Source organism: Canis lupus, chromosome 9, assembly GCF_003254725.2.
Source record: "Canis lupus dingo isolate Sandy chromosome 9, ASM325472v2, whole genome shotgun sequence".
Taxonomy (NCBI): domain Eukaryota; kingdom Metazoa; phylum Chordata; class Mammalia; order Carnivora; family Canidae; genus Canis; species Canis lupus.
In genome coordinates this window covers 12,150,608-12,163,832 of record NC_064251.1, presented here as the reverse complement: position 1 = coordinate 12,163,832, position 13,225 = coordinate 12,150,608, and the positions used below count along the sequence as shown (strand labels likewise).

General features: G+C 37.6%; 1 protein-coding gene across 9 annotated transcripts in view; it reads left to right on the top strand.

Moving 5' to 3' along the window:
- The window catches only part of CEP112 (centrosomal protein 112), a 401,294-nt gene that overhangs the window by 308,453 nt on the left and 79,616 nt on the right, over positions 1-13,225 (top strand). For 7 of the 9 annotated variants that reach the window (XR_007412846.1, XM_049113963.1, XM_049113965.1 and 4 more), the window contains one exon: positions 6,539-6,688. Coding sequence is in view for 6 of the 9 variants with exons in the window: in XM_049113963.1 (XP_048969920.1) it covers positions 6,539-6,688 (150 nt within the window). In the remaining 3 variants the exon portion in view is untranslated. Of the gene's footprint in view, positions 1-6,538; positions 6,689-13,225 lie in introns of those variants that run through there. The other 2 variants (XR_007412847.1, XM_049113966.1) reach the window with 2 other exon arrangements.

The following is a 13,225-nucleotide window of genomic DNA, read 5'->3' as shown; positions in this document are numbered from 1 at the left end:
CAAAAAGAAACCTATACATAAAAAGCATTTGTACTTTCAAGTTAAACCTCATTCTCTTCAGTGTCTTTAAGGGTTACTATCCTATTTGCAGTGGGTACGTGGGTAAATAATATATACTTTTAATACTTTGGTCTTATGAAAAGATTTTTTTAATTAGGCATATTGAACCATTTGAACTAACATACACACATCCCCACACACACATACTCAGATGTTGTAAAACCAGCCAGTGCGCTTGAACAAGCCCAGGCTGCAACATATTTCACAAGGGCGGGAAATACACACCTACATTTGTGATGTAAGCAGTTTGATACCATCTGTGCTTTTTTGCAATATTCCATTTAGTTGTACCTAAGGACTGCTTAAAAGTAAAATTCAAAATGATAAATGTCCTGGGTTAAATTAGCCACTGAACTGTTGACTTCTTTTGGGGAAAAGAAGAATCATAAGTCCCTGCATTCATATCTTGCTTCATGTTGTTGCTATCATAGTTTTAGTAGAAGGCCAATAATTGAATGCTTGTCTCAACTTGACATGTGATGCTTAAAATACTTTTTCTGTGTAAGTTGTTATAATAATATCCTAAAGTATCATTCAGGGAATCCCAAGCATCCCTTCGTTTTAGGAGTAATTCTAGAATAAAAAAATACAAATTTTCATTGTATAGATGGAGAGGTTAAGCCATTCATTTTTGTGGGCATCACATATAATGATTTTTAAAATCAGCACTTCACAGTATTTTTGCATATACACGGCGATATGTGGCCATGAACTGAAATTTATGTACTATTTTATAAGTTACCACACAGTGGTCATAACAGTAACACAACAACGTAACAGTAATAAAATCAGGAATTTTATGGGGCACGGACCATTTTGACTCAGTGTTCATTCATGATAACTCAGTTAGGAACTGTTCTTGGCTCCATTTTCCCATTGAGGAAACTGAGGCTTAGGGAACTGAGCTCACACTTGAGACTCAGAGAGCTGAGGTCACATGGGTTAGCAAGTGACTATACCGGGACCCCCCCCGCCCCCCGGATCAGATTGGAGAACAGAAGCTCACAGTCTGACACCACTGGCCTGGCTCAGTCCCTCTCGTTTTTCATATAGCAGAACTCTGGTGATAACTCTCATATAATGTCTTTGGTTATACAATTATTTCTAAAATGTGCATATGCCATGTAATGTACATCCCACTTGGAAAGCCAAATGTCTTTGTCTGAGTGAAGACTTACATGTACTTATTTCAAAGATGATGATTAGGTCTTGATTGCCATTATTCCAGACCTCCTTTGAAGAAGGAACATGGGGAAATATTCTTTTTTAATCACTGCAGAAGATTCTTATAATCAGAAGAAATATTATTGCTCCAGTAGTTCCAGTTTAAACTAAGGCGTGAAGAATCCCCAACTGGCATACCCTTATGTCCTGCCTATTTTGCGTTATGTTAAATGGGGGAGGCAGACCGAAAGTGAGATAGAAGATAGCTAGTAAAAATGCTTAAATAATGAGAGTGTAAACAGGAGTAGTTAAGTTTATCTAAAGGAATGTATGAAGCAGCCTGATTAGTTCATATTAAAGCAAATTAAATGTAAGTTAATGCGGAAGAAAGCCTAAGCTTTGGAGTCCAGCAGAATTTGAATACCAGCCCTACTACTTATATGACCTTGAGCGAGTTACCTGCACTCTCTGGAATTCAGTTTCCTCATTTGTAAAATAAAGGAGTAGTACTTACCTCAGAAGCTAGTTTTAAGTATTAAGTAATGTAATGCAAAAAAAGTGCTTAGTACAGAGTGCTTAGTACACAGCAAAGCGCTTAATAACTGTTAGCTCGCATGGCAGCAGGATTAAAATGGGAATAGAGACAAGAAAGGAGGGATCAAAGAATAAAAAAAGATATGGAAGGAGCAAGAAATTATTTTTAATTTATTTTTGGGTGTTCAACAACTGATCAAATCTCCCCCCCCTCCCCAAATTTGAGAGGCAGGGAATTGCTAAATATTTTCCCAAGTAAAGATGTGAAAGAAGCAGGAGGAGGAGGAGGAAAAGCCAATTAGTGACAACGATCATGTCCCATAGCCATCATTTCATACATCAAAGGACAGTGCAACACCAGAAGAGAAAAAAATATCTTTGAAATAGTATAATAACATAATAAAAGATGGTCCATCCTCATAAAGGGTGGGATGACAAGCTTACGTTGATAATATTTGGTTTCCCCACCTCTAAATACATGTAAATATTTGCATGTACATAAATAGATGCTTATGTTTGTATCTGTGTCCTGACATTTGGGAACATTGATCTTCAGTCCAGTCAGTTTAAAGAAACAGATAATTTGAAAATGAGCATTACAAACAGAACCATAGACTGACTTTTTCTGTTTTCCAGTGATAGTTTGCTGGAATCGCTAACTCGTATCTAAGCTGAGGACAATGTCAGAAGCAAAGTTGCTTAACTGTCTCTCAGGTTTTAAAAAAAAAAAAAAAAAAAGAGGGGCAGCCCTGGTGGCCCAGCGGTTTAGCGCCGCCTTCAGCCTGGGGTGTGATCCTGGAGACCCGGGGTTCCAGTCCCGCATTGGCCTCCCTGCATGGAGCCTGCTTCTCCCTCTGCCTGTGTCTCTGACTCTGTCTCTGTTTCTGTCGTGAATAAATAAAATCTTAAAAAAAAAAAAGAAAGAAAGAAATCCCTCTCTTTTTTCTCTTAAAAATTTTTGTTTTAAGTAATGTGATGAATGCACTCATAATGAATGCATTGGTATCTAGATCATCAGCTTGAATTTGGAAAATATTTTAAATATTTTCCTCCCTTAAAGGAAGTTACTTAATCTTTTAAGATTTTATCAAGCTTTTAAGACCTAATGGACCATTAAAACTAAACCCATGGCATATCTAGAATTGTGCCCCTTCTGGGTCTCTCAACGTTCATCCTGATGGCAATGTGTGCATCATCTCTGGGCACACTCCCAAATATAATTTCCATCAGAATCATATATTTGTTCTTTTTGTCTTAATATGACATGGTCACCTTGCCTTTTCAATGTTAGCTCAGTTGTTCCCATTCAGCTGACTCACCTGGTGGCCATTTTTCAGAGAAAGATATTGTCATGTGGCAAGAATACAGGTAGTTGTGGACAAGACAAGAGATGGAATACAGGTAGAGCTTGCCCCCGGCCAAGAGCCTGGCTGCCCGCCCCCCCACCCCACCCACCCAGTGCCCCCACTTACTCCCACATACCTAATGCAGATTATGCCTGGGTGTATCGCGTGTGTCCGGCATGCCCGCAACCTTCATATCATTCTCCAGGGTGGCAACCCAGAATGCAAAATGTGCTCAGGAGCCACTCTTTCACTTATTTTATAAGGATCTTCAGTGTCCACCAAATCTTCCCAAGTATGCCCTTTTGTATTTTAAAGTTTTATAAAAATCTCAAACTAGGGATCCCTGTGTGGCTGGTTCAGCGGTTTAGTGCCTGCCTTTAGCTCAGAACGTATACTGGAGTCCTGGGATCGAGTCCCATGTCGGGCTCCCTGCTTGGAGCCTGCTTCTCCCTCTGCCTGTGTCTCTTCCTCTGTGTGTGTGTGTGTGTGTGTGTGTGTGTCTCATGAATGAATAAATTAAATCTTAAAAAAAACTCAAACTGTACTATAACCTGTAAAACATCAAAGTGAGTTAAATATGAAATCCTAAACTCTCTATTCAGAATCTGATTTTAAGACTTAATAAGACCACTAACATTTTTTGCCAAGTGTTAACTGCTTAGCAATAATTAACCATTATAGCTTTCATGAGTTAGGTTGCTTACAGCATCAGCCCGAAATAGCTCTCCTTTTGCTTCCCAAAATATTTTTAATATCACATGGAAATGTTCGAATCCACATCTTTCTCTGAAGCGAATGCAGGGTAAACATTCAGTTGAGTGGTGACATTTTGTTTTATGGTTTTTAATTAAGATTCAATCAAAACTGGTGGGGTTTATGATTGTGTAGATGAGTTCTGATTTCTCTCAGAAACTTTTCATATCATTCTATAAAAAGGCTAGATTATCTCAATATGATTTGTCAGGTAATTATTATTTTTATTTGCTCTCATTATAGTTCCATTAGTTAAATATTAAGGGCTAGTTATGGGCACTGTGCTAAGGTGAATATAGTCTATAGTCTTTTACTCTATGTCTACAACCAAGTGAGTTTTGTTCTTTACCTAAAACATGTTAATCTAGTTAGGATTATTTCATAATCTTCAATCTCATTTCAGGTTTTAAAAATTATCCACATTTTATCCACCTCTCTCTATCCAACTAGTCTTATCAGTCTATCAACCACTTTATCTACTCAGCTACTACCATGTTTCACCTGAAGTATTTCTCTCCCGTAGATCATCTTCATAAGTTTTTAGAATAACTTGCTAAAGATAATCTCATTACTTCCCCCAAAGAATCTCATTATCTCCCCCAAGAATGTAAGGTTTCATTTTCCACACAAAAGCCACATATTCTCCTCAGAACATGCTCATAGATCCTTCCAAAACCTGCATTTATTTCTTTTTGATGTCCTCTTGTCATTAAGCTTCTGAAGACGAGGGATCCCTGTTTCATACCCTTGTGGTCACTTGAAGAACCCACAAATATCTAATCTTACTGTTTTTTAAAGAAACAAAATTACTTTTTACCTTAAAAACATATGACATGATTTGGGTAGTGGATATATCAATTTGTTGCACTAAACACACACGCACACACCCATGTACATACACGCACATACACAAACACAATGAACACATGACAGAAGTAAGCTTACCATTTCTATAAAGTTGTAGTTTACTTAACTTGAAACGCTCCAATAGTCACTGAAATAGTAAGTTATTTTCACTATTTGGCTCGATGCTCTTAAAAAATATCAATCTTAAGTTTCATGTTGGGCCAAGGAAATTTGGCTCTTTCTTATCTCTGGCTCCTCTTGCTCTGTGACTGCGAGTGAGTTGATTATTCTGTGCCTCGGTTTTTGACATTCACTATAAGAATTTAACCTTCCCTGTTTCATAGAAGTGCTATGAAAATTAATTGAATTGATGCCAGAATGGGAACAACATTTAATCAAAATTCAGAAAACAGATGAAAAACATCTTTATTCTTAGTAAATAGATTCCTCCACTCATGGCAAAAGATTCAAGTTCGTTTTTAAAAATATTAACATACTGCTATTATGTATCTTGCCATTTATTTCACAATGGTCTTAACATGTGATGATTTACAAATCCTAAATGTGAACCTTTGTTACAGTGAGTTTGCTCACTTCTAAAAGCAGATCTACACCATATTTTCTTGTAAATATGCTATCATTTATGTCCATAGTACCAATTAATATTCCTATAAGACTTGGCATCTGTGAAACTGCAGACAGTTTCTATTTATTGTCTTAACAATACCGCACTCTAGTTTTGCCACCCAATATTAGGTGGAAAAATTGAGCTTCAAGGAAGATAACTAACTTGTCCAAGTGTCTCACCAATGAGCCCTGCTCCCGTACAACCAACGGAATTCTATTCTAACCAGGACTAAGGATGTTGGTTTCTTTTTTTATTGGAAGAAGAAACGTATTTCCTGCTTTTTAAAAGATTTTTAATTAGGAAGGTAATGGATGTATACAACCCCAAGGAAGAACATGTTCTCAGCTCATGATTACTTGGGAACTCTTAGAGGATACCCGTTCATGGAGAGAACCAGTTCTTCTACTTGGAGGATACTACAGGGGTCTCTAAATAAACTTTCATGGATATCTATCAGTTGGGAAGTAGGCAACCCATTTGGAACTATGTTACAATAAGGTTCTCTTCTACATCAAAGCCTCATTTGGGAAAAACAAAGGCTAGTTGGAGGATCCATCCAATCAGTATGGCGATTGATCTGACTGCATTGTTCAGGTCCTGCCTGTCTTTTTGGTTCGATATCATCTGTGACAACGGGATATATGGGACCTCTTTCTCTGCCTCTGTTTCTCCATTTATAAAAGATGGGTGATAATAATGTTTGTAAATGACAGTAAGAACTTAAGACACTTAGCACAGTGCACAAACCTTAGTGAGTACCCAAAAACCGTTGTGTAGAATTAGGTAACTATAAAGAATGAGCACTGTTCATTATTTTCTTTGGTCATTACAGTTCCAAATATTAGGAAAGGCAAAATAGCTTTCTTCATTCTAATATGTCTGTTTCTCAGTGAAATAAAATCTGACGCGTTTCATATTTTTGAGATCACAGATGTTCTTTCTTCTGATGAGTAAATATTGTGGAATGTTATAGTGGAAGTGTCTTCCAAATATGTTTGGTTCAGCAGTTGTTCACCATTCACAGTTTTATTATAGTCTTTTATTACGTGGAATTTCATGCGTTATAGTGTGCGATATGTTAATTGAAAATATTTAGTTTGTGGATTAGACTTTTGCCAAATCCGCTTTTTTGCTAAGCATAAATACATATAAAATAGATGCCTCTCACTGAAGAATTTGAAGTTATAGCATGCTGTTTTCATTTTAGATCATAGCAGAACTTCAGACAACCATTTCCTCTCTGAAAGAGGAGAACAGCCGGCAGCAGCTTGCTGCAGAAAGGCGGCTCCAGGATGTTATACAGAAGTTTGAAGATGAGAAGAAGCAGCTGATTAGAGATAATGACCGAGCAATCAAGGTAATCTGAAGACTTCAGTCACCAATGGTACCAGCTGCTTTAATGTAATTAAAAGGAGGGCTACAATCCCAGCAGTGGGCAGATGAATGCAGGTACCTAGCTTGCTCATGCAGCCTGCTCTAATTCCATTCACTGGACTCTACCTTTGATGTATCCAGTGACTCAGGCTGACTTCCCTCCAAGAGATCACATGCCAGCATAAAAAGTCATTTTTGGCAAGCCTGATCCATTCACATTGAACAAATATTTGAAAAATACCCGTCCTTTCTCTTGAGAACCACTTTGGAACTGTCTCTTGAAATTAGGATGACTGTTTTAGCTCAGGACTGCTGGCTAATAAATTCAGAAGTCAGCTTCCAATTTACATTCTCTTCTTTGCCCACATCCTTTCATTATGTATTCACATAATGAGAAATAACCTGTTTGAGGTTTGGAATGCCAACCATTTGATGTGCTTTGACATAGTGCAGGGTAGATGTGTTGCTGCTGAGAACCTAGGCTGTTTCCAAATGGCTTCAGAGAATCACGCCTTTAATAGCAACAGAAAAGTTCCCTGGACCCTGATTCTTTAGGTGATAGGCAGTTCGATCTCAAAGTAGTTTTTTTCTTGGCTTCATAGCAGTGAATATTATTGTAAGTGTCTACATCATGCTGGGTTTAATCTGTGAGGATAAGCATCTGGAAACCTTTATAAATAAGATTTAAAAGAGAACAAAAATTTTTTTCAAGAATTTCCAGCAAAAGATTATTTTTCAGTGATTTTACTTTGTTATAACAATGCTTAAAGCATGTTGAGTAATCAGACAAAGCAAGGAAAAATAAAAGAAACATTTGAGTTTTATCGCTGCCCTTTTCTACCCAACCCCTCTGTCTTTCTTTTCTATAGCCTATTGTAGGCAATCTGAGTAATTTACGGAAAAGCTAGTGTTAATGTCAGTTGCTTTTTAAAATATACTCTTTAAGCCTGGACAAGACTGAATGGAATAAAAGACTTTCAGATATGGACAAATCTTGGAGGCCATTTCATCCAGCCTCCTCACTTTAGAGGTGAGGACTTATTTTATTTTGTTCTTAATGAGATTTTCCCTCTACATTGCCATCAGCAAGCTTCTTTTCCCCCTACGTGTGATATGAGACCAAAAAGGAGGTTTCTTTTTTATATTCTGGTAATTGAAAAAAAATCTTTGAAGCTTTTCTCATTTATAAATGCACAGGAGGTACTCACTCATTGATCTGTATAACTGTTTTGCTTGGCATGAACTGAGCTGGATACTTTGTTTAAATTCCTTTAGCTATATAAAAATTTCATTTTAAGTGAATTTCTTTTCCACTTGGTGTCCAAATACCATGCAGTAGGCAGTTTCCCAATTTTAAATAAATAATTGAATCCCAATATACACAAAAAGGGAAAACATAAATTTACTCTGTAACAGCATAGTTTCTAGTATTGTTTCTTAAGATTAAAAAAAAAATCTTAAGGGGATCTCTGGGTGGCTCAGCAGTTTGGCGCCTGCCTTTGGCCCACGGCGCGATCCTGGAGTCCCGGGATCGAGTCCCACGTCGGGCTCCTGGCATGGAGCCTGCTTCTCTCTTTTCCTGTGTCTCTGCCTCTCTCTCTCTCTCTGTCTATCATAAATAAATAAATAAATTGTAAAAAAAAAATCTTAAAATAATTAGTACAATTGCCTATTTTTAATTGTTTTTGCAGTTTTAATCTACTTACCTGCTAAACCAGATCCTAATTTCCAGAAAAGTGTCAGATCTCAAAGACTTAATATGTGCATACATATTAAAGTATCTACTACATGATATTTATGACCTCCAAAACAGATACTTACAAGCAACTAAAATTATAATGTAGGTAAGATATAGTTCAGTTTTTTGTGTTTTGTGTTTTTTTAAGAGAAGGGGAGAGAGAATGGGGGTGGGGCAGAAAGACAGGAAAAAAAGAATCTCAAGCAGACTCCTCACTCAGCTTGAAGCCTGATGCAGGGCTCAATCCCAGGACCGACCCTGAGATCATGACCTGAGCTCAAATCAAGAGTCAGACGGTTAACCGACTAAGCCACCCAGATGCACCACACATAGTACAGTTTTTATTGACTATTAGATTATGTGTAAAGTGAATGGTATCTCTGGGTTTTTTTTACTAACCTACATAATATAAGTAATTCATTAGCACTCTTTGCCTAGATTTTTTACCCTAGATGATGTCATCAAAAATAAAAGCAATAATAGCTCATACTTACTTGACATCTCCTATGTACCAGGCTCTCTGCCAGACATTTTTATTCATCGCCAGTCCCGTTAACGTCATTTAGGCCTTCTAGTAATCCTCATTAGGATGGTATTTCTGTCATCCCCATCTTAGAGGTGGGAGAACTGAGGCTCTGAGGTTAAATAACCAGTCCAAGGTCATATTGCTCAATAACTGTTACAGCCAGGTTCAGGTCACAATCTTCCTGACCGGAGAGGCTCAGCCATAAACTTCAGGACATACCCCAGTCTCTACATTTTGTCCATGAAAGCCAGTCATGGGCCAGGTGCACAAATGAACCCGGAGAACCTCACTCTCATTTTCTGTCTGTCTGATACTAGCATGTCTGCAACAGCTATTTGAGCTGGACACTCTCATTGTGTTTGAGTGTTTTGTACATATAGGTATATGGATAGATCCAGATACTCAGAGAGAGGCACAGTTACCATGAGGCTTGTATTTGGCTTTCTGAAATCAAATGGATTTGTTTGCATCTATATTAAAATAAGCTAATATTACCGAATATTTTGTGATATTAATCATTACTATATTGAAATATTAGAATCAGAACATGCTGTATAAAGAGTGTGTGTGTTAATTGTGGAATGCACTCCGTCCTACTTTCTGGGTTGGGGATGAGCTGAGCTCTCAAGCTTGCAGTTGAGGATGAGGTGGATAGTAACCTGGCACTCACCCTGCCAGAGCTTAAAATAATGTCTCTGTGGATCAATAGACCTTTTTATTAAAGTAATTCTTGAGAGAAAAGTTAGTAGGATCTAAAATAGTCAACAATAGCCCACTTTAAAGGCCACTAGTGTGGTATAGGGTAATCTGCTAAAACATTTCTGGAGAACAATTTGGCAATACCTATCATTACTATATTACCTGAGAGACATGCCCAACTTTTGACCCATTTCCAGAATTTGCCCAAAGGTGACAGTTAAAAGGTTGCACGGAGCTTCAGATAGCCAAAAAAATGTTCATTCTAGCATTCATTCATCTAGCCAATAACTATTTATCAATGTCCTGTTCATGCTAGGCACAACAATACTAACATTTTCTATTCTCTTTATTTTTGCCATAGTACATAAACTAAAAACTATGCACTATTGAAAATGGTGTTGGAGAAAGATATTTAAGGATAGTGAAAATGTTCACAAGATAATTTTCAATGAAAATACAGTTTACCAAAATTACATATGGGTCATGTTTGTAAATCAAAGAACATATAAAGAGAAAAAAGATGGGAATCATATATCAAAATTTTACTGGAGGACATCTCTGGTGGGTGAAATTTTTGGTCATTTTCTTTTATCTTAGCTCCATATTTTTAATTATAGCATCACTTTTGCAATAAGAAACAATAAAAACTGTTTGGTAAAAGAGGAGGAGCCAGCATTCTAAAGGAACCCAGTAGACATTAATCACGGTAGTCAAGACCAGTAGCAGGCATGATCCCGGCTGTCTAAGAAACAACAGACCAAGGGAGGTCTTTCACAGAACAGAATTCTTGGAGTGTAAAAAGAGTTATAGAAACAAATGCATTCATACAGGTAAATCTTTTATACTGTGGTATGCCCTATCTCGATAGCAAAAAAGATCTTTATCACTTATCTACTACTTTAGCTCACTCCTTACCTTCAAAGTCAAGTTCTAAAAAAGACCCAGCTCTCCTGCATAATAAAACCACCCCAAAACTTGATGTTTTAAAGCAGCAACCATTTTATATGCCTAGAATTCTTTGGATCAGAAATTTAGGTAGGAATAGGGTAGAGGGTTTTTCTGCTCCATGTGTAGTATTGTGCAGTCACATTCAACAGGAAGTATGGCTGGGGCTGCAACATGCTATCTGGGTGGTCAGACTTTTCACATGGAAGCTGGCGTCTAAGAGGAGTATTCAAATAGGTGAAGGCAGATCTGCACTTCTCTTAAGGCTACTGTAGGAGGATTCACAGTGGCACTTCCACTGCATTCTCTTGGTTGAGATTGGTCCCAGGGTCAGCCTGAATCAAGGGGAGTGGAATTAGCCCCTGCCCCTTGAAGGGAGGAGTGGCAGAGATAGTGAAGCTGTCTTAAATCTACACAGTAGCCTATGCTAAAGGTCTGGTTTTCATCTCCCATCAATTCCTCACCCAAACGAAATAGTACAAAGAAGAAAATAACTAAATCTATATTCCTACCACCCCAGAATCAACAGTGTTAATTAACATCATGGCATAGTTTTAAAGAAAATCTCTGTTGTTTTGTAAACAATGGATAATCACATATTTTCACAAAAGATTCAAATTGTAGAGGAGAAGGTAAAAATATTAAGTCACCTCAAATCTCATCACTCAGAAATAACCATCATAGCATCAGTGGTGAACATCATTTCGAATATCCTAGTATATATAAAGAAAAAAGAGAAGGAAAGTCAAATAGACTCATAAAATGAGATAATACTCCAGAATCTGTATTTGTTTGTTTTAGAAAGATTTCCAAAGTTAATTTTACTTCAGTTCAACAGACAAAAGAAACTAGAGTCAAACAAAAAGAATTGGTGGGCTTTTGGACAGAATTTGATTTAGGGTTGAAAATGAGTACATCTGTACGTTCATTGCCTCCCCTAACCCTTGCTTTCCCTCTCCTGCCTGGGATGGTGGTATTATTTTTACACTGTCCAGGTTTGTGATAGTCACAATTTGTCCGTAACCCTAATCTTTAGTTTAATATTCATGCTGTCCTTGCTAGACGTAGTGCTTACCTCTAGACCTTACTGGGTGTGGGGCTTACCACTAGACCTTTCATCACAGTGACTCCATTTCTGAAGTTTTTACTCGAATTTGGTTCTTAATTGACTGGATTTCATGGTCAAAGCATTTTTTTCAAGACTCATGGTACTGTCTTCCCTGAATTGTTCATGTTTAAGAATGTCTGCCGATTTACCTTTATGTTTGAACAACATGTTAGGTAGGCACCAACTTCTTGTTCATGTGTTTTCCCATGAAAACCATAAACATTGCCCACCTAGCATTTGATATTGCTGTGGGGAAAGCTGGGTGAGGCTAGGTTTTCCCCCATGGAAATGATTTGCTTTCTTTGAGGGATTCCTAAAGAAGTCTTTCTTTACTATGTTAAGTTTAGTAGATTAACCAGGATAAATTCAGTAATTAACCAGAATACCTCTACATATTAAACATTTAATATATGTTTCTGAAGCATTGTGATCCCCCCACTGTAAGTAAAACTGATTTGTGGTGTCTCTGCATTTTTCCTAACCTGAGAAGGAGGGAAAGGAAGAGCTGGGATAGAGGTGTGTGTGTAGTCTGGTTGGGGCGACTGTTCTGTGTTTCAGCATTCGAACTACCTAAATGGGAGAGGACATCTGATATCTCTTTGGGGTTTGAATTATCTCAATTTGGCATGTATCCCTGAAGTCCTGACACCTTCAGTTTTCTATGAGATAGACAGCCCTGATATTTACCTGTTTTTCCACCACATCCATTTCCACTTCTCACAGTTGGAAGAGGAAAAAGATGAGGTCACTCATACAGCTTTTTTTTTTCCACATTTGGTGATAATAATGAGATTTCTCGGGATTTTGTTGACTCATAATTAGAATAATGAATTAGGGAACATTGGCAGATGTGGAGGTTGTGTCGTGATGCAGTTGTGCATCAGAATCATGTTTCTTTCCTTGACTATGGGCTTTTGAGAGTTTTTTTTTTTTTTGTATTATTTACCTTACTACCCTATATCAATGCTTCCATGCATTTTTGCTAGTTTTTACTCTTTTACTCACTTCATTTGGTGTTGCAAAACCTATTTGATCTTAGAAGCCTGTTTGATTCCTTTATAACATCTAACAAGGAACCTGTGTTAGTCAGCTATTGCCACAATAATGCTGCATAACAACCCCCCAAATTTAATGACTTATAGTAACAAGCGTTTATTTATTTATTTAATATTTTGCAACATATCTATGGATTATTGCTGTAGCTTGGATTCAGGCCATTGATTGGCTGCATTTGACTTCAGACTTTAAAATGAGTTCAAACCTGTTCTATGTGTCTGCACAATCTCCCTAACCTAGCAACTGCCTGGGGTATCCTCCTTATGGTGGGTACAAAATCATGGGCAGGGAAAAACATCTCTGCAGCCTCAGCCTCATTTCAATTCACATCAATGGGGCAGGGAAAACACAGAACCACTCTAGTCCATGAACATCTATGAGCAATCATTTAATCGGCCACAAGCAGTCTCTAACATCTCCCTTAGCTCCTTGGCAACACATTCCCAGT